The 26,124-nt window shown below is 41.3% G+C and overlaps 1 protein-coding gene across 2 annotated transcripts in view; it reads left to right on the top strand.

The window, feature by feature from the left end:
• Positions 1-26,124, top strand: part of AGBL4 (AGBL carboxypeptidase 4) — a 1,553,201-nt gene that overhangs the window by 356,078 nt on the left and 1,170,999 nt on the right. For both annotated transcript variants that reach the window (XM_053245332.1, XM_053245331.1), the window contains exon 4: positions 25,949-26,043. In XM_053245332.1, the coding sequence (XP_053101307.1) occupies positions 25,949-26,043 (95 nt within the window). The remainder of the gene's footprint in view (positions 1-25,948; positions 26,044-26,124) is intronic.

Here is a 26,124-nt window from a genome sequence, read left to right as displayed (position 1 = left end):
AAATATCTGAAAGTTTTTGCTGACATCAGTTGTTTCTAAACATTTTAGTATCTATGTGTGAGGCAATGAGTCGAAGGCTTTCTTGTAGTCAATCCATGCAACACTTAGATTGGTTTTTCTTCTCTTGCAGTTTTGTAAACTCATTTTGTCAATCAGCAGCTGGTCTTTTGTGCCTCTGGTGTTCGGACAATTTCCTTTCTGTTCAACTGGAAGCTGCTTACTAGTTAAGAAGAGTTGCATTACATCAACTACTATTATTCCAGTTAATAATTTGAACATGGTTGGAAGGCAGGTTATCGGTCTATACTTACTTGGAACTGCACCTTTTGCTGGGTCTTTCATGATGAGATGAGTCTTCCCAGTTGTTAGCCATTGTTCAATATCACCTCCTTGCAAAATGTGATTGAACTGTTTTGATAGTTGTTTATGAAGGCTTGTTAGGTGTTTAAGCCAAAAGCCATGCAGTTCATCATCGCCTGGAGCAGTCCAATTTTTAATTTTCTTTGCTCTTTCACTTATTAATTCTGGTTTTATTATTAGATCTTGCATTTGTTGGTTACATTTTTCAACCTCTTTCACCCAGCCTGCTTTTTTATTATAATCTATTGGAGTGTCCCATAATTTCCCCCCGAATTGCACTATTCCTTCTTTATTTGGTGTGTCTATGTTTCTTGCGGTTTCTCCTTCTATGCTTTGGTAGAAACGTCTCTGATTCTATTGGAATTGGAGATTCTGTCTGTGTTGTGTAATTCTGGCTTCGTATCTGCTAATCTTCTTTGACAATACTTTTATTTGCTGCTTAATTATTTCCAGGACTTCTCTAAATTTCCTTGAATCTATGTGGTATTTTCGAATCAGATACTGTTTGGTGTTTTCATTCTTCAGCTTCTTGTCTTTCATATCTTTCAAATTACTAGCATCTGATCTAAGCCTGGCGATTTTATTTTCTAATCTAATCTTCCATTTAGGTGATGTACTGCTTTCTTTTTTTACAGGACCACTGATCTTATATCCAAGCTCTTGTGTTACTGTTGCTGCACAGTACATTAGTTGGTTTGTTTCTTGCAAATTCTTGGTTGTTATTTCTGCAAGTGCAGCATTGACATCTTTTAATGCCTGAGCAAGTTGTTTTTTGGCAACTATTTTTAGCACTGGAAGTCGAACCCTGGTGGTTGTTTGGTTCATGTGCTCAGTTATTTTTTGCTTTAGTTCTTGTTGCTTTTCTGTTAAATGGCATTTGGGTTTTTGAGGTGAATGCAAAGGGGAGGTTGCCTGTTTTTGATTTTGAAACAGTTCAGCAACAGTGGCATCCTCGATTTCCAACACCTCCTCCACCTGCGCCTGAGCAACTTCTTCAGTTGGTGGTAATTCTTCTTCCATATCTTGAGCCTGTGTTGCTCTTTGGAGTTCTTCCAGCTCAACTTCTGTGAATACTTTATTTCTTATTATGAATCTTCTCTGGTCTGCTAGCCTTTGTTTTGTTATTTTTGTATCTGGATGCTTCTCTTTCCAAATTTGGTACATTCTTTTTAAATAACCTCTTCTAGTTGGACTAGACTTGTAATAGCAGATCATTATTTCCTTGTTGGCGTTTTTTGTATATTTTTTTCGGTTAAGTTATGTTTCTTCCAATAACCTTGCACTCTCCAGCCCTGGTTGCTCAACTGAAGATCCTGAGTCCTGTTGCCCACTTGCCACCAGATGTCCAGGGACTCCAGCACCTGGCACGGTCCTTGTTGACCCGGGCGATGACCAATCCAGTATAGATTTATTAAAGTTACGTCTCACCATATTGTTGATGGGAGAGGCACTCTTTGTCTGGCTCCTCTGGTGAGACCTGTCCAGTATGGTTGGACCTCTGGCATAGCTCTTACCTTCCACAGAGCATGCAAGCCCCACAACCTTGCCAAGGTAGTGCCTCACTGGGGGCCAAGGTAGTCCCTCGCTGGGGGTTCCAAGGTATTATTTATTTATTTATTTATTTACACAGTCAGACAGGTGTTATTGACTGGTTTGTTTTATCCAGACATCAAGTCCTTCCCAAGGACCTGGGATGGCTGAATTTTATTGTCAATGTATTATTAATTAATTAATTAATTAATTTTTAAAAGCTAAGCTTTAGCTCGATTTCGACTCCTGGCGCCCACAAAGCCCTGTGGTTTTCCTTGGTAGAATACAGAAAGGGTTTACCATTGCTTCCTCCCATGCAGTATGAGATAATGCCTTTCAGCATCTTTCTATATCGCTGCTGCCTGACATACTGTAGGTGTTTCCTATAGTCTGGGAAACATATCCACGGGGATTCAAACCGGCAACCTTCTGCTGTTTATCAAGCATTTCCCCACTGCACCACTTGAGGTGGATTCATTACACACCTTCATTTCTTCTGTTCATAATGCTTCCTATGGACTGCATCCAGAGAGCCTCATGCAAATGGTGGGCAATTCAACATGCAAGATTCTTTCTTTCTTTCTTTCTTTCTTTCTTTCTTTCTTTCTTTCTTTCTTTCTTTCTTTCTTTCTTTCTTTCTTTCTTTCTCTCCCTCTCCCTCTCCCTCTCCCTCTCCCTCTCCCTCTCCCTCTCCCTCTCCCTCTCCCTCTCCCTCTCCCTCTCCCTCTCCCCCCCACTCCTGGTTTGGATGTAGTGTGGAACCTCAGGTAGAGGACGCTGTGGTCAATCTGTGAAGCCCTGAATCATGACGCAGATGATTGATAAACGATTGATCAACTGACTACTTTCTGCACTGTGTGCTCAGTGATTGCCTGGAAGATTCTCCTGTCTTGTGTCTACCTCTAGTCTTCATTGTGGTTCAGTTCTTGGAGGAGGGCACATGTGGTCTGTGCACTGTCCACATTCTGGGCCACAAGGTCCCTTGCAAGCTGCAAGTGATCCATATGCCTCCTGCTCCTCAGTTTTGCTGCACACTCTGCACTGGAGAGTGGCCTTCTGGGTGCAGGCCCTACTTCTCAAGCTGCAAGATGAGTGGGCACATTTTCCTGTGGCAGTGGTTCCTCTGGGGGATCACAACCTGGAGAACCTGGAGGGAGAACTGTGAAAAAGGAGAAGACGTCTGTTAAAGTGGTTTGGGGGGCAGCATACTAAACATGTATGTAGGAATGCCTCCATAGACCACATGATTGGTCTTCGGGGATATTCTTAAGGGATTAGATAAGAATCTTTTGGAGCTGCAGAAAGTGTTTGCATCTACTCCCTCTTTCCGTCTCACATGACTTCTGTGAAACATATATGTCCTAAAGGCGTCATTTGTTAGAGTGGCAGCAGGAATTGTTTTTCAAATGTTTTTTACATTAATGATACCTCTGAAACTCAAGATCCCTGCTCAAAAAAGTTGTCCTCTGCATTTTAAAGGAAGGCCTGGAAGAACTGGGCTCTAACAGTGTTTCTGGAGCTCAAGGTTAAAAAACCTGTGTCCAGGGCCCATGGGTGTCCAGGCCTTTCCCAAGGATTTCAAGGCCTACAATATGGACATAATTGCACCTGTTATTAATTGTAACAATGAAGGCAAGAGTAGTTTGTAGCCAAGATGGACAGTGTGTTAATTGTCCATTGTATTCTGTTAAGATTACAGCTTGGACATACCTGTCCTTAAGAGCTACAACTTGTTCAGCTTAGGAGGACAGGCGGACTCACTAGGTACATCTTCTTGTTGCAGATGACACTCTTCTGAAGTTTTGTCTGAACCACCAGCTCCTTAATCAAGCATAAGTGTAGGTGGGAAACTTGGAAAAGTTCTTTTGCTGCACATCCTGAAGAACACGTCAGTCAGGGAATGTGAGAACAGTTCTGCTTGTGTGGAGTGGGACACTCCCGCTCTAGCAGGGAACCTTGGCTGCTGTCCTCTTCTGAGTATTGGGTGACAGTTAGGTATTCAAAGGCCTCAATTTGTGTCTCATCATCTTCCTTCTTAGAGCCTATAGAGTACAGTGCAGACTGAAGTGTCTGTTCCTGGGCATTCACAACCTGCACAGGTGCACTGCATAGGGATGTTCATGAACCAAGGTTCATGCATTGGTTTGGCGCTGAACCAGTTTGGATGAAGTCCAAATTGGTTCGGTGCTGCAGGGATGGGTGCGGTGGGTGCTCATCCTCTTTTTAAAAAATCCTGCTTGCTGATCCCCTCCTCGCAGTGCCAAACCAATCTTGGTTCATGCACATCCCTAGCACTGCACTTTCTGTCTTACCAGGAAACTTTCGCTGCAGCAGCTTCATGTGTCTGCTCCACAGGAAGGGGAGTCTGTATAACTGGCTTGCCAACCCAGAGCAACTTGCAACCTCTGTAGCCCGAGCCTGTAATGTTGACATAGTTGCATGCTGCACCACGGCCATGACTGCCGTGGAACTATTTGGACAGACAGAGGAGACAGTGACTGCTGAGGCTGTGGCTGACATAACTCCCTGTGCAAGGAGCCTGCTGCTTCCTGCCATGCTGGTCGGTGGTGCCATCTGGTTTGTCCTTTGCCTCTTCTTTGGGATGAGGTGTCCATTTCCAGTGTGCTCCCAGTCCCTCCAATCCAGAAGGACTGATGCCAGCTGGTCATCCACTCCCAACACTTTGTTGTGGGTGGTCACCTTCTTGAATTTCTTCATCAGAAATGGCAGTCTTTCCTTGCACTGTGTCCCTGTGCATTGGAAGCTCCTCTGCGCCATCGGCCTAGAGATCCCATTGAACGTGGTCTCATTCTTCAACTGCTGCTGCAATTGTGACTGGACATGGTCAGAGGCCCAGAGTTCCACAAACACCCCTGTCTCTGCTTCTGGCAGCAACTTTGCATGGACTTTCCTGCTTCCACCCCCAGTCTGGCTGCTTTCTGTGGGTGTGCCAGTGCCAGTCATGGATGGCAAAGCAATCATTGAATGCTGAGACTGCATGGCTAATGATGATTTTCCAAGTATATGGTTAGAGGAGAAGCGTATGGGGCACTACCCTGACCACGTAAGGGGAAAAGAGGAGGGATGGAGGCATCTGCCTTGTGCATGGAAAGCCAGCAATGTGCAGGAGGGGTGTGGTCATCAATTATGTGCACACAAAGCAAGTGTTATGTGTACCCCAGTCCTCATTGCCATTTCAAATGTTATAACTTTTGTTTACTCATGCCAGCTTGAATACAGGCATTGTTACTACCTGCAACTGTGAAGAAGGAAATTGCACCAAGGGTACTGATTAGTGAACATGCTAAAAGATTCATGAACGGCCCTGCTGATTGAAACGGAAAACAAATTAGTAGACCCAAGGCCCACATTAGTCATGTATGTATTAGAGGCTTCGCTTGGGGAAGAATGAGTACAAATCTGCAACACTGGTATTTCTGATATGCGCTGTTGTATCACTCCTCCAAAGGCCTGGCGTGTGTACTTTATGTAAGAAAATAACCTTGTTGTTACCTTACCCCTCTCCCCTTACCCTAGTAAATCCTCACTTTGAAATGTTAATAAAAGACTTGATAGCCAAAGGGCCAGGAAAGGAAAGCAATAGTTGTTTGACAGCTAGTGCTTATCAGTGAAGTCCAAAGACCAGAGCAAGGGAGAGAATGACAACTCCTCATTTGAAAATTCCTCTACCAAGCCATGGGGTGCAGGGGAGAAGGAGTATGATGTGGAGCCATTTGGTAATTAATTTTCATACCTTCCTCTCCGCTTTCCCCTCTTCCCTTCTTCTCTGTCCCTTGCTAGTTAGACTTGCTTTGTAGATAAATTAGAAGGATTGATTGATTGATTGATTGATTGATTGATTGATTTAGCTTGCCAGAACCCAACATTCTTGAATCTTGTTTCCTCAATTAAACCTGCAAAAGCCATCCCTGGTCTGATTCTTTGTGTCTCCTCAAACGTCCACTGGTAGAGCCCTCTCTGATTTTGATAGCACAAGGATGCATTGGCACATCAGAGGGATCCCTTGGACTATGGTTTGATAGTATACTGGTACATTGGTACACTGGTACATTGGTGAAGAATCTCAAATTAGAAAGTCCTACAGTGTGTAACACATGCAGTATGGAATACAGATGGGACAGAGGTGTGGACCGAAACCTCCCACATGAAAATAAAGCTGCATGCAAGCCCTAATTCTTACAATGGAAGATTGGGGGAACTGAATGAGATGTGTATGGTCAAAAATGCGTTCAATTATTTGTGTTACTAGGTCTTAGTTTGTTTGTGCACAAAGCACATCGTTGGAGACCTCTCCTGCTGTCTCCATCTTGTCTTCCCATCCTTTTCTTTCTCTTTCTTTCTTTCTTTCTTTCTTTCTTTCTTTCTTTCTTTCTTTCTTTCTTTTTTGCTGAGGAACACACGAAGTCCAAAATACGCAGGGGAAAGTGGGCTTTCTGCAGTGTGACTCTGTCCCTGTAAATGCATGAAATCTAGGGATGTGGCAGTTGCCAAGCAGTGACAGGAGGAGTAAGGAGATGTCAGAGTGTGATGCACTAGCTCCGAGAGACGGCCAGCAAGAAATGTGGCCGCCCTAGAACTGACAAATTTCTGGGCTGCTCTGAGCTGGCTTCTCTATGGTTGTGGGAGGAGCTTGTCCACAAAACCCAGATTATAGCAGCAGCAGAATTCGGACAACACAATGGTATCTTCAAACCTCAGGTTTCAGCAGTGAAGGGTTCAAATTCAGGCCTGGAAATGAAAACAGAGCCGTGGCTGGGTGAGAAACCCGCAGCTGCATTCATTTAGATGATCACAAACTACAACCTCTGGCACGTTTACCTCTGGTTTGGTGTTATGTCTGAACAGGGCCACAATGATTCCAAGTGACACAAACCAAACCATCTATTTAAAATCACCAAGCTTTCGTCTAATTGCTGCCTTCTAGAATTATTAATGTAAACTGCTAATAATTTATTTATGTAAATTGCTTGTAATATATGCTGAGATGAACGGTAAACTTAAAAGTGTTTCAACATCTTTTAATTTCTGAGATTTCACTAGCAATCTAGAAATTGTGCCACAGAGAGAAGGCAAGTGAAATAATTTTTAAACATGGAGGCTGTAATAGAACCATGAAGAATTCATCATATGTGTGAGCTGTGTGACATTGCTTGGCCCTGCAGTATGTAAAGGGTCCAAACTGTAGTAGCAGCTGCCAGGGAAGTATGAGTGTAGAAATTCTCCATGCAATCAGCCTGGATAAAATGTTAAATAGTTTGCAAATGGTATAGTCCTCACATGGGCTTCCTATCATTTGTAAGTGTTTTGGCAGCATCTGCCTGAAAGCTTAAAATGAACTCTGAGAAATATATATATAATTCCATTGAAATAATTAAGACTGCTAGTTTTATTTAGGATTGGGATATGTGCCCATGTACTTGAAATGGAAATCTTTCAACAATTGTTAATCATAAAATCATATTTCCTGTGCAAAGAATGATAAAATAGTCACTTTTCCATGACACAGGCCTCTGATATACCAGTAGAAACCCAGAGCCTCCCCTCTAATGAGAGACTCCAAGACTTGGCTGATGGTAATTAATGCCACAGGTGCAGCTAATCAGGAAATCAGGAACAAAAGGCCACAACTCCAACTAATTCAAAGCTTAGTATGTTCACTTTGTTTGAAAATAACATTTGTGCAAATAAATTTAGCAAACAGTGACTGTCATGCAGCACAACCTTACAAGGGCAGAGCAAGAGCTCCTAACTTTCAGGGAGTCAGTAAACTATCTGTGCATGAGGCTTGGCTTGACTTGGCCAGCTTGTAGCACTGCACGGGAGGAAGGGAGTGGAGATATGATTTTTGTTTCTCTCCTCTCCCCACAAAAGCCCTTATCTCTGCTATGAATATGTCCCTGAGGGCTGTGTGACCGTCAGATATGTATTTCTGGTAGAGAAAGGGGCTTTTGCAGGGAGGAGAGAGAAGTTAACAAGAACTAATCTGCCTACTTTCCTTTCATTATCCCTACAACTGGACTAAATTTGGTTCAAATCAGTTAGGTGGCCTACAAGTTAGACCTCTTGTGTCTCAAACGTTCACTCGTCTGCCATCTTGGATTGGGGTGAATGACATCATTACTAACTACATCATTCAGGTGTCCCTATGTGTCACTCACCACAACTGTACCTAATTTGGTTCAAATTGGTTAGATGGTCCACAAGTTAGCCCACACGCGCTTCAGACATTCACATGTCCACAGTCTTGGATTGGGGTGGATGATGTCATCACAAATAAAGCCATTGGGGCATCCCTATTTGTCCCTACAGCTATAGCAATTTTGGTTCAAATCAGTTAGGCTGTTCACAAGTTAGCCCACTTGCGCCTCAAATGTTTATGTGTCCACCATCTTGAATCGGGGTGGATGACATCATCACAAACTACACCATTGAAGTGTCCCTATGTGTCTTTACAACTGTACCTAATTTGGTGCATATAGGTCTACACACACGGACGGACACACACACAGAATGCCAGCTGATCCCACAAGCCTACTGGAATGTAGGCTAAAAATGGCATCCCCATCGCCCTCCACCAATGCAGCACTGCAAACCAAACAAACCTTGCACAAAGCTACTTTTTTGGCTGCTTGAAAGGACAGAGCTCTTGCTCCACCCTTGTAAGGCTGTGCTGCGTGTCAGCCAGTAATAATAGCACAGATAAAGTATATACCATGCTACCAATGTTCTCACTTATGGAAATCTGAGGATAGGTTGCTGGTCATACACCTTGACCTAGATTTCTGACATGAGGACATTATCTTTGTCCACCAGAAAGCTGGGCATTGCACCACTATTGATCTTATCAAAAGAGTTTAAAGTTTGAAATGAAAAACTTTGTGGTGGTGTTCTGAAACATGAAATAAGATTAGGAGAGATCCAAGTTTTGATGGCAAAGACTATGATTAACCTAGTAATAGCATTAAACGCCATTCACACTAAAACAAGACATCACCAAAGGCATTCCTGTCTAGCACTGAAGTAAATCCAATCTTTGTCTTATTATGGAGAAACTCCCCCCCCCACTTCAGAAAAACGTGATTCTGTCAGTAATTTAACTAATTTGCTTTTCTGAAGACCATCTTTTTTTTCTGACATTCAGCAATACAGTGATAATTTTTGTTCCTTGCTTATATATAAAGTTTTCCTACTTCCTTTCCTCAGTATTATACTTCTGCATATTGTGCAGTTTCTCCACACTCATGCCGCAGTGAGTTCTGCAGCATCTTAAAAGAGGACATATTTATTGTAGCATATGGTTTTGTAGGCGAAGGTCTATTGTACCAGGTGCATGAAATGGAGTCTGTTCTCACAAGCAGCCTAGACCAGACTGGGACAGTGTAGCCTGGGCAAGGCTACTTACATGGAGCACCAGGATCTGCATGGATCCTAATCCCACTCCCAAGCCCAGCTCTTAGCCAAGGTTAAAGGGAGCAAGCACTCCCTTAACCTGGCTGCTGGGATTGTGTGTCTCCTTGAGCTGCATGTAGCTTGAGAAGACACTGAGATGGGCACCTAGGGGGCCCGTCTGACAGGGGATCCCATCAATCCCCCGTGCTCATGGCATGGTGCATTGTAGGATATACAGAGGCCAGGGTGTGTCGTCTCAGCCTCTGGAGCTCTGTGCTGTGTGGTGCAGTGCAGATTGTCTGGGAGCACATTCCACATTCCCAGCAGCATTTTTATGCTCATCTGGAGGGAAGGTGAGTTTGAGCAGCCTTCCCCCACACACCCCGTTCTTCCGCCTGTCTGGTTGGGTGAATGGCCTCGTGGTATCCTAAGTTGGGAGATACATATACATATAAGTACTGAGGGGAAAAGAAGAAGAAAAACACCAGGTTTAATATTCATAGTTTCCACATGTTTGGATGTCATATAGCAATTGTATACTTGGCTAAACTATGCATTATATTTGTAATAATGATGATATAGGCACCCCCTTCAGAACTGCATCTTATCCAAGGAGACATTAAGGACCTGGGGTCAAAGTTATAGCCCAGTCCTCTGGACTAGTGCACCAGGCAAACTCTGGATAGGATCGGATATAAGTGTTATAGCATTAGTAGACACAAATCATAATGTGCTGTTCTGCCACAGAATAACTTAAGAGGTTGCAGTTCTATTGTGAAAGGCCTTGAAATTGTTACATTGGCAGAGATGGGCAGGCAACAGTGGATAGGTTGCAGAAGCAAAGGCTCTGGAATAAATTTAGTAGTCATGGGATAAAGGGACAGATTCATATGTAGATTGGTAATTGGATGAACGACAGGAAACAGAGGATAGGAATAAATGGGCAGTTTTCACAATGGAGGGGAGTAGGAAGTGGGGTCACCCGAGGGATCGGTACTGGGTGCAGTGATCTAGAAGTTGGGGTAAGCAGTGAAGTGGCCAAATTTTCAGATGACACTAACCTATTTAGGGTAGTGAAATCCACAACAGATTGTGAGGAGCTCCATAAAGATCTCACCAAACTGGATGAGTGGGTGACAAAATAGCAAATGGAGTTCAATGTAAGCAAGTGTAAGGTGATGCATATTGGGGCAAAAAACCCCAGTTTCACATATACACTGATGGGATCTGAGCTGTCAGTGACTGACCAGAAGAGAGATCTTGGGGTCATGGTGGACAGCTCATTGAAAGTGTCATCTCAGTGCGCAGCAGCTGTGAAAAAGGCAAATTCCATGCTAGGGAATCATTAGGAAGGGCATTGATAATAAAAAGGTTATTATTATAATGCCCTTATACAAATCTATGGTGTGGCCACATCTGGAGTACTATGTACAGTTTTGATCACCGTATCATAAGAAGGACAATGTAGAACTGGAAAAGGTGCGGAAGAGGGCAATCAAGATGATCAGGGGCCTGGAATACCTTCCTTATGAGGCTATACTACAGCATCTGGAGTTCTTTACTTTGGAAAAGAGGTGACTAAGGGGAGACATGATCGAGTTGCATAAAATTATGTATGGAGTGGAGAGAGAGAAATTTTTCTTCCTCTCTCATAACACAAGAACCAGGATCACCCCATGAAACTGAAGGTCAGAAAATTTAGGACCGACAAAAGGAGGAACTTTTCCACACAAGCCATAATCAACCTATGGAATTCTGCCATAAGATATGGTGACAGCCAACAGCCTGGATGGCTTAAAGAGGGGCTAGATAAATTCATGGCGGACAGGTCTATCAATGGCTACTAGTATGAGGTCTATAGGCTACCTCCAGCCTCAGAGGCACTATGCCTCTCAATACCAGTTGCAGGGGAGCAAAAGACGGAGACAGGACATGTCCTCACCTCTTGCCTGTGGGCTCCCCGAAGGCATCTGGCAGGCCACTAGATAGTGGAGGCTGTACTAGATAGGCCTTTCGGCCTGATCCAGCAGGGCTATTCTTATGCTCTTAAGTAGAACAATTTTATCCACATCAGCAAGACCATGGAACACAAACATACTGGAAAATATATACGTACCAAGGCCTATAGGTCAATCAATTCCACACAGATGGGACAGATACATAAGTGAAAATGCCAGGCCAAATACTGAATATGCAACACACTCTTACATTTGGGCACTGCAGCAGAATCTACCTCATTCCTTTCCTTGATTAAAATATTATATTTAGAATTTATCATTAAAGTACTCATGTGCTAATAAGAAGGCCAAAACATGCAATCTTAAGTGATCTAAAACAAAGAGAAATAGGGGTGTGCAATTCGGATTTTCTGTGTTTCGATTTGTATTCAAATCGAAACAGCCCCGATTCGATTTGAATCCGAATCGAACCCATCCAAATCACCCTAGATTATATTCGGATCCGAATCGCGGCTGATTTGATTTGAATCAATCCGGGTTTCGGATTTGTCCTATTAATTTCCCCAGATTCCCAGCTTTTATTTTCTTAAAAAATAGCTAAGCTCTAGCCCTTATAGAAGTGGAGTTATGGAGCAAAATGTGTGGTTTTATTACACACCTTCATTTCTTCTATTCATTTTGATTGTCTTTTTGACAGCGCCAACTGTCAGCTGCCATGTGCCAACTACACCCCACTCCCACCCACAAGGCAGTGAGGTACTACTCAGTTTAAGTTAAGTGCCTAATGGGTAGAGGCTACCACCCAAATTGCAGAGGGATTGGGCAAAGGGCTGATTTTTGGTGAATTGGGAAGTTTACACATCTTGAAGGTTTTCCCCCCTATAAGGTATAAAGGAGGTTTCAGCAGCCCCATAAGTGCACTTGGGGGGGTGCTGGGGTGGCCCAGAGCGAGTGGTGGTGTAGTGCACATAGGGTGCCAGCCACTCCCATGGGTTGAGTGTAGATTCTATGGTAGCAAATGAGAGTGGATTCATGGTTTGTATTGGAAATCTCATTTGCTACCAGAGAATCTACCTTCAGAACACCTCAGAAAAAACAGAACCCTGAACCCCATGGGTTAGAAACCCATGGGGGTGGCTGGCACCCTATGTGCACTACACCACCACTCACTCTGGGCCACCCCAGCAGCCCCCAAGTGCACTTATGGGGCTGCTGAAACCTCCTTTATACCTTATGGGGGGGGAAAACCTTAAAGATGTGTAAACTTCAACAATTCACCAAAAATCAGCCCTTTGCCCAACCCATGGGGGTGGCTGGCACCCTCTGTTCACTAGACCACCACTCACTCTGGGCCATCCCAGCAGCCCCCAAGTGCAGTTATGGGGCTGCTGAAACCCACATGATTCACTATGGAGAAAAACCTTAAAGATGCGTAAACTTCAACAAATTACCAAAAATCAGCCCTCTGCCCAAATCCTTTGAAAAAATTCTGGTAGCTTCCTTGCCCCCCTCGGGCACTACCACCAACTCCACACCACTCTAGGCCACCCCTTCCCCCCGACATGAAGCGATACACCTCCATCATACCTTATGGGGAAAAACCTTAAAGATATGTAAACTTCACCAAAAATCAGCCCTTTGCCCAATCCCTCTGCAATTTGGGTGGTAGCCTCCACCCATTAGGCACTACCACTTCACCCCACTCTTCCACCCCAGATCCTACGTTATGCCCCAAATCTGCCCCAAAGACACTTTATGCCCCAAATCTGCCCCAAAATCTGCCTTCAAGAATTCACGAGAAATCAGCCCTTTGCCCAATCCCTCTGCAATTTGGGTGGTAGCCTCTACCCATTAGGCACTTAACCTAAACTGAGTAGTACCCCACTGCCTTGCAAGTGGGAGTGGGGTGTAGTTGGCACATGGCAGTTGACAGTTGGTGCTGTCGAAAAGACAGTCAAAATGAATTCAAGAAATGAAGGTGTGTAATGAATCCTCATAAGGATTCATTGAGTGAAGGTTATTATACTGTGCACCAAAGAATCCGAATACTTGAAAAATAGTGACCACACATTTTGCTCCATAACTCCACTTCTATAAGGGCTAGAGCTTAGCTTTCTTAAAAAATGAAAGCTGGGAATCGGGGGAAATTAATAGGACAGGTCCAAAACCTGAATCAATTTGAATCAAATCAGCTACAATTCGATTTGTACCCGAATCTAGCCAATGGACCACAGGGGTGATTCGTTTTGTCTCCGAATCACTCGAATCAGCTAGATTTGTGTACAAATAGATTTGTATTCAAATCAATTTACACATCCCTAATGTGAAATTTGATTCAATCTTGAATTGATTCAGGTTGAATTGAGGACAATTTGGTGATTCGACTTTGAATTGAATCACCCTCAAAATAGAGGTAGAGGTAAATTTGGGGTAGAAGAGAATCATCCCCAGTTCAACCCAAATCGATTTGGGTGATTTGAGCTCCATTTTGAGGCCCATTTTTCTGGAGAAACGGGCCTCAAAATGATGCTTTTTTTCCAGGGAGAGCTGGTCTACTAATTGGGGTCAGTGGATAATCTGGTTAGACCAGTCCTCCAAGACAGGCAGACTGTAAGGACCTGAGGTTTGGTCAGGGAGATTAGTGTTTAAACAATATAGATGGTAAGATAAATAATAGGTTTTTGCCCCTCTGCTTCAAGCATTGATGGACTATTGTTTTGTAACTCAGTAGTTAATCATATTAAGAAAACATTTATGTAGAATGCAAAATGCTTTGAAATTTTGCATTGAATTGATGTAATTTTTTTAAAAATCTAGTCTTCAGCAAAATCCTTGCATATGATGGAGTTTTGATTAACAAATGCAGATGCTATAGTTACAGTTTAGTAAGACTAAAACTCACATTCACTAAGAACCCTCTTTGGTGAAGAGGTTTGCTATGAGCTCTTTTATAGTAACTCTTTTTAACCTTTATAAACTGCAAATTTGGATGTAGTGTATTATTAGGAGTGCCAAATTAAATATAGGATAAGGCTTTTTGTGCTTTAATAGTTACGTATGCTAAGGAGCATTTCAAGTGCTTATCTAAACACAATGGTACTACAGTGGGAAAAACCCGATGAAACTCTCTTCTACATAAAGAGTTAATGGAACAGAAGCCCTGTCTAAATGGATCATGGGGGACCCTACTGAGCATAGACTTTTAGTGGCTGCATTAGTAACTCTTGAATGAGGAGCTATTTCTTATCAAACTTCAGCATGTGTATTCTCACTGTATAATAATAATTGCCATTAAGATGGAAACTTGAATCAGTCTCAGCTGCTTCCTCTTGAGGATATAAGATATCAGCAGATTTTGCAAGTAAAGTTCTAAAGCAGCCAGCTGTTACCACCCACCTGCAGTTGTAATATTGATTGAAAAGAACATGGATGCCTAAACATGGATAACTTCTCGAATTATCTGGAAACAGTGTTTAATGCATGACTGTACTGAAAATGCTGTGTTTTAAAGGTTCTCACCATAGTGCAAATTATATTATAAGGAATTACATGTTTAGGGAGAGTCCCCACCCCTTTCTACCATAATCTTTTATACTAAATATTTTGTCAGTGCATAATGACTAACATCCTAACGTCATGTGCATGCAGCCGAAAGAAGTATGCATACAGCAAATGCTGAAATGTGGGTGCTCATACATAGCAAAGCCACTTTTCTGGATCTCCCCTTCCCCCTGAAGCACTCTGTGGAATGTGCAGATATGTTCCTGAGAACCACACAGCATATTTGCCTGTTGCACAGAGCTCTGGAGGAAAGGGAGATTGGCAAAAATCTCCCTCCCACATTCAAGCCCCCGCACTTCAAAAGTGGAATGCTTCTGTTGCATGGCTGCTTCTTTTGGCTGCATGTGAGCAGTGTTATTCAGGATGTTGACCAATAGCTATTTCCACTGCTGCTTGTCAAAAGTATTTACATAAGAAAGCACACAAATCAGCTATCTGAATATGTATTTCTTAAATTAAACACAGTTGCTTCAGTGTGTATGTGCAACTTATATAATGGGTTAAGTACAGCTATATTCTTCATCTTATTTTTGTTTTTGTATTAAACTTTAGCTCCTTTTAAAGTGTCTAGTCAAAAGTCAAGTGAGGGGAGAAATCATGCAGATCTGTATGCTATCCTTTTCATTGCCATTATAAATGAGTTCTGTAGCTATGCTGTGCTTTGACAACTTCCCCATAACACAGCACAGGTGCTCCTGATTAACAAATCAGCTAGGGCTCTGTACAGTTTCCTCCACAGGTGAGAATGCATTTTGCTGCCCTGACAGCAGACAGGTTTTAAATATTTGTTAAGTAGTAGGGGAGGACTAAATGCCATAAATATTTAAACTCAAAAAGAGCCACATGTTCTGTGAAGGGGAAAAGAAAGTCCATTGGGTTTTAAAAACTGTTATGAACTGAAAACCTCTGTGCAAGACAAAAACCTTTACAAGTCTTTGTTGGGAAATTTATATAGGCATAGAAATGATTTATTTGCACAGTCACCAGTAGCAAAAGAAGGCATTGGTTACTGATGACTTATTAATCTATGTATCAATTTGAACACTCAAAGTGCTATATAAATGCTAAGTATTATCTACTTCAACTATTAATTACTAATACATATCTTAGCATATTGCACCATGAAGGAAACCAAAAGAAATTATGCCATGTATGCAATGCAAGTGCCTGAGTCATAGATAGAACACTATCTGAAGCTCTTAACAAATTCAAGTTGCAAAAAAATAAAATTATAGTAATAAACAGTTGATAGGATTGGTGTTCTTTATCTATTATAGCTTGTATTATAATAAATTGGTACACCAATCCTGTCAGCTTTTTTTTGGTAACTTACATTCTTCTACAGTTACCAAAACGGTAACAATTACCAGTTCCTCACCCACCCCAACCCTGATTTTTGCTTGGTGCCAATTTAAAACAACAACACCTCAGTAACTCAGGTAATTTTTGACTTGAAAAACTTTTAGCACTATAGTAAGATGATCCATCTCTTGTTCTTGAAGGAAATTTCAATCATCTGATCATCCATTCATCCAATGAAGAGTGAAGCAGGGTTGTTGGGTTTTTTGCGCAGAAAGTCTGGCTGTAGTTTATCCCACTTAGCCACTCTCCTTAAGCATCATTGGCAATAAAGAACTGGTGTTGTGGGGAAAGAAGCAGTGATATAGAGTTGCCTGACATTAACAGAAGAGCAAATGCAGCCTGCTGAGCTAACACTGTTGGGGTTTAGTGTGCACCTGCAGCTCTGTCTTAGCATCAATTGATGTACAAATAGGTGTATTTATGTTTCATTTTTGAAATATGCAAGTATATATAGAGACGGAGCACATTTGGCTCACTGCCAAAATAGTTTTAGTATTATAGGATACCCTTGAGACATGCTGTTGATTGTGGTAATTGTTGCAGTCAACTTAAGCAAGCCCATTAAACCATATGCTAGTTTGTTGTGATACTGCATGCAGGTAAAATCCAAGATAAACTAGCTCAGGCACTCCTGAAGTTTTGTCATAGTTATTGTTATTCTAATCTTCCAAAACAGATGTAGACAAGAAAAGGATAATTTTATATAAATTCTGGCTGAAGCAACAGGAGAAGAGAGTTGCTGTTTCTGCATACCCTTCAGTATTTCACAGATAAATTTACAAACATTCCTGTGTACCAGCAACTGCCCAGGGACATTTGCAGGCAAACAATGGAGACTCATGGTATGCATACACAGACACAAGAGGCAGTAAAAATGACCTATTAATCACTTTGATGGAAAGCTTCATATGATCAGGGGTGTATCTAGGGTAGGGCAGGCAGGGCACGTGCCCCAGGCACCACTTGAAGGGGGACACCATTTAAAAAAAATAATTAAATGGCCACCGAAAACAAAATGGCCACTGTGCATGCTCAAATGGCCTCTGTGAGGCCCTAGGCCATGCCAGGCCTCACAGAGGCCATTTGAGCATGCATGGCAGCCATTTTGTTTTCAGTGGCCATATATATATATGTATATACCACTGCACATGCTCAAATGGTCTCTGAAAAGCCCTAGAGACCAGCGAGGGGAGGGGGGACCTTTGCAGACCCACCCCACAGCCTTTAGAAAGCTCCCGAAGGGGCTACAGGTATTTTTTTAAATTTAATATAATATGTTACTGTACACATATTCAGTTTGGCACTATGTACAGAGAATCAGGGCTTGTGAATACTGAGCTGAAGCTTATGATCTAGGATTGTATTCATTTGCTCTTACTTTGCTTCTTGTGATAAGTGAGTTAAATGTGATGTCTTAATAATATGGCTATTAATGGTGAGTTTGTCTTTGAATCAGTATGAAATCCTTAGTATTAAGGTGTACTGGGAGTTTCTTGCTCACTTTCACTCATTTTAACTGTCTTTCTGAAATACTAGGAATATATTCCAAGCAGGATGGATGACATCACCACAAACTATGCCATTGAGGTGTCTCTATGTGTCATTCACTACAACTGTACCAAATTTAAGAACATAAGAACAGCCCTGCTGGATCAGGCCCAAGGCCCATGTAGTCCAGCATCCTGTTTCGCACAGTGGCCCACCAGATGCCTCTGGAAGCCACAGGCAGGAGTTGAGGGCATACCCTCTCTCCTGCTGTTACTCCCCTGCAACTGGTACTCAGAGGCATCCTGCCTTTGAGGCTGGAGGTGGCCCAACCAAAAGCAGCTTGTTCAAATTTGGTTCAAATCAGTTAGTCCACAAGTTAGTCCATTTGCAACTCATATCTTTACAGATCCACCATCTTGAACTAGGGTGGGTTACATCATCACAAACTAAGTCATTGTGGTGTCCCTATAACTGGACTAAATTTGGTTCAAATCAGTTAGGTGGTCTACAAGTTAGACCTCGTGCCTCAAATGTTCACTCGTCTGCCATCTTGGATTGGGGTGAATGACAACATTACTAACTACATCATTCAGGTATCCCTATGTGTCACTCACCACAACTGTACCTAATTTCATTCAAATCGGTTAGACGGTCCACAAGTTAGCCCACTTGCGCCTCAAATGTTCACATCTGCCATCTTGGATTGGGGTAGATTACATCATCTCAAACTTTGCCATTGAGGCTTCCCCACACACCCCTACAGCTGTAGCACATTTGGTTCAAATTGGTTAGGCTGTTCACAAGTTAGCTCACTTGCACCTCAAACGTTCATGCATCCACCATCTTGAACTGGAGTGGATAACAATCACCAACTTTGCCGTTGAGGTGTCCCTACAACTGTGTTCAATTTGGTTCATATTGGTCCAGGTGTTGTGAAGTTGATGTGGGCACACAGGCATACAGAATGCCAGGAGATCTCATAAGTCTACTGGAAAGTAGCCTAAAAGAGCAGCTGAAGTGGGGGTTGGGGGGAATCCAGATTATGGCTCATGATGTGCAATGGTGAAAATTATCTGTTTCCCCCTGCACATTTTTCTTCTCTGGCTTCTATTTGCCCCTGAAACAAAATAGTCATTTTTTAATCAGGAAAACAGTACGGGGGAAAGCTAATCCCCTCCCCTCCTAACCATGCATTTAAGGGAAATATATTTTGGCCATTGGCCTCACAAGATTGTTGTGAGGTGCAAAACACTGTAAAGATTGCTATATACATTGTATATCATTGAATCAACTTTTGGGATCCAGCACATTAAACATACTTAAAAGCTTTGCAAATTATTCAGGACGAGACAGATCCCAATAAACTTCTTTGTGTTATTGATAGTTGATAAGCACTACATTACAATGAAAAAGACACAGATTTAGTTGGTATACCTTAGAGTATATATTACCAATGTGAAAGAATGCAAGTTGAAATAAATACTGATTTTGTGTTAAATATATTATACCTAGAATACCATAAATGGGCTAAGAAATTATATTAAAATATTGTAAAAATCAATAAAAAATTTAAAAGCAAAAAAATTAAAAAAATTAAAGATTAACTAATACCATTAAAAACACTTCAGTGGAGCTAGTACCAGTCTCAAAATACATTTAAACACACACTCACTTTCCTTCCAGCTTCCTATTTACTTGTTCAGCAAATGTTTGCTTACTGTATCACAAACTTTTATTACACTTTCACTTCAAGACATATTTGTATACTTTAGTGAACAAGCTGCATATTTTTCTGGTTAAGGTGTGTGTACTGAAGTTATTACATTCTTACACAGTTCACTGGATGGGTTACATAGCAGATTTTAACTTCTACTGCGAATATTCCATATCCTTCATATTTTAGTGCCTCGGGTCTCAATGCTCCATTAATCCTCTGGCAGAGTTTGATAAAGTTAATCACTACTATGAAAGGATTTTAGGTGTATAGCTCACTGGAAGGACTGCAGCTTCTTGCTAGCTGTGGGAGCCCATGGCTGAAATTCCCTGCACTGTGCTGTTTTCAAAAGCTAAACACCTTGCTTTACCTAGCTGCTTACATTTACCCAGTTCATTTTTAAAAACCCCAAAACCACTTGATTGATGAGACCATTCTCAGTCTCCACCAGCTGTCTTTTGCTAGTCACTTCACACTTAGTAGAATTAGCAACTTTCCTCATTCTCATCTCAGTATATTTGCATCCAGAGCATAAAGGCATTGGTGTGGAGATCCTGTTTGTTTCACTTGTACACTGAACTAAACAATTTAGGATGAACTAAACAATTTGCTGCAACTTAATTTGCTTTTAAAAATATAAACCAAATTAAATAGCAAACAGCCCTTCCTCCATCTTCCCAAATGCTTCTAATTTACAGTTGAAATAGAATAAATGTATTCTATCTAAAATAATTAACTCACTTCTACTATTGAATATAAATATCACAACAAGTCATATTGAGATTTTGTGGAATATAATTGCAAATAACAGAAACACACAGGGTTGGATCTGATGATACTGACATTCTCCTTAGGGGTGTGCACGGAACTGGTTGGCTTGGTTTGGTTCCAGTCCGAACTGGACCTGAACCAGACCAGGCCAGTTGGTCTGGCACCCCCTCAACCCCCCCTTCTAGTTTGGTCCGGTCCGAGGGTGGTTGTCAATTTGTTTTTTTCTTTTAATTATCACTTACTCCCTCCAGAGGACTTCCTCTAGGTGGCTGGGGGGTGTCCAGGGGGGGTTATCCCTCCCCTTGCCAGCCTCTTTGCCACCCTAACCAGCTATTCAGCCCATTTGGGCCTTCCCTCTCTGGCATAGTGGCCATTCTGGAGGTCGCCATGCCTGCACAATGGGCCTCTCCATGCCTGCGCAATGGGCCTTGGACCAAACAGGGGATGGTTCAGTTTGACTCCAAACGGTCAAACCAAAACGGTGGAACTGAACCTGTTTGCACACCACTACTTCTGCTAACAAAAACGTCTCTCATGCTCACAGAAGGGATATTTAGCATCACATATCTCCAAATCCTCAAAAGTTGTTTTGTTTGTAGAGACTCTTTTTTCAAAACCTCTTTATGGCTATCTGGAGTTTATATGCTATTGCCTTCATATGAGATGGTCAGCTTAGCTATTAAAATACAGCTTGAATATAGCAAATTGAAAATATAATAAGTAAAATTAGTCAATGAATAATTAAATTAGTACATACATGGCTCTGGTGATACACATCTTGATAAAAATGTTACATGGCAAGTCTGCAATTAAATCTAATTTAATCGGTAATATTTGTACATAATTGTGGAAGTAAATATAAACATTGGGAAGTATGCATCTTATTTGGCAGAATACTGTATTTAAAAAGCATATTCTGAAATCGCCACATTCCTCAGTAATGAATCTTGCCATTTCTCAGTAATGAATCTCAGCAAAAGATCCAGCTGAGGTTACATGAAATTAAAAAATATATAAAATAGGTGAGACTTCACAATACATGTAGTCATAGCTCTTTATCTTTTACAAGATAGCTCTGAACCATTTTTTGAGTTAAAAGTATTCACTGGTGTGGTTGGAATGATGTGTTAGACTTGAACCTCAAAGTGATGGGATTAGATATTACAAGCTAGATTGCCTCGGGACTGGCTTGACTGCAATCCATGTGACAATCTGAAGAAGCAATGGTTTTAGAGGTGTCAGAAAATCAGTGTAAAATCTGATTATTGCTTCTTAGCATCAACTCTGTAATGAATCCTCCAATCTTGTTATGCAGTTGCTTTGTAATGGTATAATGTCTCATGGATGACATTAAACAAACACTGGGCTATTCAGACCTTCAGAAGTGTGTAGAGTGAATTAGGTAGAGGAGGAAGCAGAATCATGGCCATTGATCCTGCCCCCCACCCCAACCACTGCACATGTAGCAGAAAGCATGATCAGAGCTGTGTTGTTTGTTGTGTTTTTATTGTAAAATGCCCTGGTCAGCAGTGTGTGAGAAAAGCAGATAGAAATGTATTAAATAAACAAACATGGACATAGGAAAAGCCCTGTTAAACCAAGCCCAAGGCATATCTTGTCCACCATCCTGTTGCACACAGTGGCCCACCAGATTATTATTTTTTCTTGTTTACACAGTCAGACAGGTGTTATTGACTGGCATGTTTTATCCAGACATCAAGTCCTTCCCAAGGACCGAGGATGGCTGAATTTTATTGTCAGTGTTGTTGTTGTTGTTATACAGGTGAAACTCGGAAAATTAGAATATCGTGCAAAAGTCCATTAATTTCAGTAATGCAAATTAAAAGGTGAAACTGATATATGAGACAGACTCATTACATGCAAAGCGAGATAAGTCAAGCCTTAATTTGTTATAATTGTGATGATCATGGCGTACAGCTCATGAAAACCCCAAATCCACAATCTCAGAAAATTAGAATATTACATGGAACCAAGAAGACAAGGATTGAAGAATAGAACAATATCGGACCTCTGAAAAGTATAAGCATGCATATGTATTCAGTACTTGGTTTGGGCCCCTTTTGCAGCAATTACTCCCTCAATGCGGCATGGCATGGATGCTATCAGCCTGTGGCACTGATGAGGTATTATGGAAGACCAGGATGCTTCATTAGCGGCCTTCAGCAATTCTGCATTGTTTGGTCTCATGTCTCTCATCCTTCTCTTGGCAATGCCCCATAGATTCTCTATGGGGTCAGGTCAGGCGAGTTTGCTGGCCAATCAAGCACAGTACACTGTATACTTTTCAGAGGTCCGATATTGTTCTATTCTTCAATCCTTGTTTTCTTGGTTCCATGTAATATTCTAATTTTCTGAGATTGTGGATTTGGGGTTTTCATGAGCTGTACACCATGATCATCACAATTATAACAAATTAAGGCTTGACTTATCTCGCTTTGCATGTAATGAGTCTGTCTCATATATCAGTTTCACCTTTTAATTTGCATTATTGAAATTAATGGACTTTTGCACGATATTCTAATTTTCCGAGTTTCACCTGTAGATATTGTCGCAGTATATAGGCTGTTTCCAGTAAAGTTGCTTTTGGTAGTTGGCTGATGGTGATTTCTGTGGCCCCTATGGTGTTGAGGTGCTCTTCAAGGTCTTTTGGAACTGCACCCAGGGCGCCAATTACCAGTGGGATTATTTGGGTCTTTTTCTGCCACAGCCTTTCCATTTCAATTTGTAGATCTTTGTATTTTGTAATTTTTTTCTATTTCTTTTTCTTCTATTCTGCTATCCCCTGGTATTGCTATGTCAATTATTTTCACTTGTTTTTCTTTCTTCTCGACTACAGTGATATCTGGTGTATTGTGTGGCAGATGTTTGTCTGTTTGTAGCTGGAAGTCCCATTATATTTTTACATCTTCATTTTCTTCAACTTTTTCAATTTTATGGTCCCACCAATTTTTGGTTACAGGTAGCTTGTATTTTTTGCAGATGTTCCAGTGTATCATCCCTGCTACCTTGTCACGCCTTTGTTTGTAGTCAGTCTGTGCGATCTTTTTACAACAGCTGATTAGGTTGTCCACGGTTTCATCTGCTTCTTTACAAAGGCGGCACTTGCTGTTTGTTGTGGATTTTTCAACTTTGGTTCTTATTGCATTTGTTCTTAGTGCCTGTTCTTGTGCAGCCAGTATTAAACCCTCTGTTTCTTTCTTCAAGTAACCATTCTTAAGCCATTGCCAGGTCTTGGTGATGTCCGATTTTCCACTTATATTGTGCAAATATTGACCATGCAGGGGCTTATTTTTCCATTTTTCTGCTCAGTTCTTGACTTGTTCTTTCCTGTAGGCCTGCTTTGTTTAATTGGTGTTGAATAGTTTTGCATTATTGACCATTTGAAGTGCATCTTCTTCACTGTCCTTGATATATTCTTCAAGGCCTCTTTTCTCCTCCTCTACTGTTTGATGGACTTGCATCATTCCTCTTCCACCTGAGCTGCGAGGGAGGTATAGCCTATCTACATCACTGCGGGGGTGCAGAGCATGAATGATGGTCATACTTTTCCTGGTCTTATGACCTAGCGTCTCTAGCTCTGCCTGGGTCTAGTCTATTATTCCTGCAGTGTATCTGATAACAGGTATAGCCCAGGTGTTTATGGCTTGTATGGTGTTCCCGCCATTGAGTTTGGACTTTAGGATCTTTCTAACTATCCTGATGTATTCACTTCCAATTTTTCTTTTAACTTCAGTGTGTGCAATGTTATCAGCCTGGAGAATGCCCAAGTATTTGTAATGGTCTTTCTCTTCCAGGTTCTTGATGTTGCTTCCGTTGAGCAGTTCTAACCCTTCTGTTTTTGTTATTTTCCCTCTGTTCATTATTAATGCAGCACACTTGTCTAGTCCAAACTCCATTGCTATATCGCTACTAAATATACGGACGGTGTTTAGCAGTGATTCAATTTCTGACTTGGACTTTCCATACAACTTCAGATCGTCCATGTACAGCAGATGGTTGATTTTACTTGATGTGTTAGATGTTTGGTATCTGAGGCCTGTTTTGTTTAGTATTTGTGAAAGTGGGGTCATGGCGATTACAAACAACAGAGGGGATAGTGAGTCCCCTTGGAAAATATCTCTTCTAATGCTAACCTGTCCAAGTGTCTCGCCATTGATTGTTAACTGTGTACTCCACATGCTCATTACTTTTTAAAATAAATATCTGAATGTTTTTGCTGACACCAGTTGTTTCTAAACATTTTAGTATCCATGTGTGAGGCAATGAGTGGAAGGCTTTCTTGTAGTCAATCCATGCAACACTTAGATTGGTTTTTCTTCTCTTGCAATTTTCTAAAATCATTTTGTCAATCAGCAGCTGGACTTTTGTGCCTCTGGTGTTTGGGCAATTTCCTTTCTGTTCAACTGGAAGCTGTTTGTTAGTTAATAAGTGTTGCACCACTTCATCTGCTATTATTCCAGTTAATAATTTGAACATGGTTGGCAGGCAAGTTATCGGTCTATAATTTCTTGTAACTGTACCTTTTGCTGGGTCTTTCATTATGAGATGAGTTTTCCCAGTTGTTAGCCATTGTTCAATATCACCTCCTTGCAAGATGTGATTGAACTGTTTTGATAGTTGTTTATAAAGGCTTGTTAGGTGTTTAAGCCAAAAGCCATGCAGTTCATCGTCGCCTGGTGCAGTCAAATTTTTAATTTTCTTTGCTCTTTCACTTATTAATTCTGGTGTTATTATTAGATCTTGCATTTGTTGGTTACATTTTTCAACCTCTTTCATGCAGCCTGCCTTTATATTATAATCTATTGGATTGTCCCATAATTTCCCCCAGAATTGCACTGTTTCTTCTTTATTTGGTATTTCTACAAATTAGAGAAGTCCTGGAAATAATAAAGCAGCAAATTACAGCAGTGTCAAAGAAGATTAGCAGATACGAAGCCAGAATTACACAATACAGGCAGAATCTCCAATTCCAGTCGAATCAGAGACGTTTCTACCAAAGCATAGAAGGAGAAACTGCAAGAAACCTAGAAACACCAAATAAAGAAGAAACAGTGCAATTCTGGGGAAAATTATGGGACAATCCAATAGATTATAATAAAAAAGCAGGCTGGGTGAAAGAGGTCAAAAATCTTGGGGAAATTATGGGATTATTATGAAATTATGGATGATGATGATGATGATGATGATGATGATGATTTATTCTATTTCTATACCGCCCTTCCAAAAATGGCTCAGGGCAGTTTACACAGAGAAATAACAAATAAATAAGATAAATAAGATGGATCCCTGTCCCCAAAGGGCTCACAATCTAAAAAGAAACATTAGATAGACACCAGCAACAGTCACTGGATGTACTGTGCTGGGGGTGGATAGGGCCAGTTACTCTCCCCCTGCTAAATAAAGAGAATCACCACGGTAAAAGGTGCCTCTTTGCCAAGTTAGCAGGGGTGTTTATATCTCTTGCTGAATGTGCAGAGGCTAGGAAGAGGGACAGCCTGGACAATCCCATTCTATACTCCTTTTTTTCAACCTCTTTTGGCATTCCGAACAAGGCTACTCTTGGTCTGAATTTCACACCCATGAAATAGCAGTACTAAAGAATTTCCTTATCAGGTTTTTGTGTGCATGATTAAGATGAGGTTGTTAGGAACTTTTTAAATGCTTGTTTTATAAATGATGATTAATTCTGTGATACAGCTTAAATGTAAAAAACCCATGTTAAATATACTTCACAATATAATGGATTTCATTCTCCCTTCCCTTTGTCTTTCAGCGGGTCATTTTCAACATTGTCAACTTTAGTAAAACAAAAAGCCTCTACCGGGATGGAATGGCCCCAATGGTAAAATCCACAAGCAGGCCTAAATGGTAAGTTAGCACACTAGTTAATAATTTGGTATGTGAAGAAAACTGGCTACAATGTATTTTGGAACTGCTATTCTCTGGTTA

The sequence above is a fragment of the Hemicordylus capensis genome, chromosome 4 (assembly GCF_027244095.1).
Source record: "Hemicordylus capensis ecotype Gifberg chromosome 4, rHemCap1.1.pri, whole genome shotgun sequence".
NCBI lineage: Eukaryota > Metazoa > Chordata > Lepidosauria > Squamata > Cordylidae > Hemicordylus > Hemicordylus capensis.
This window is presented reverse-complemented; position numbering and strand designations above follow the sequence as displayed.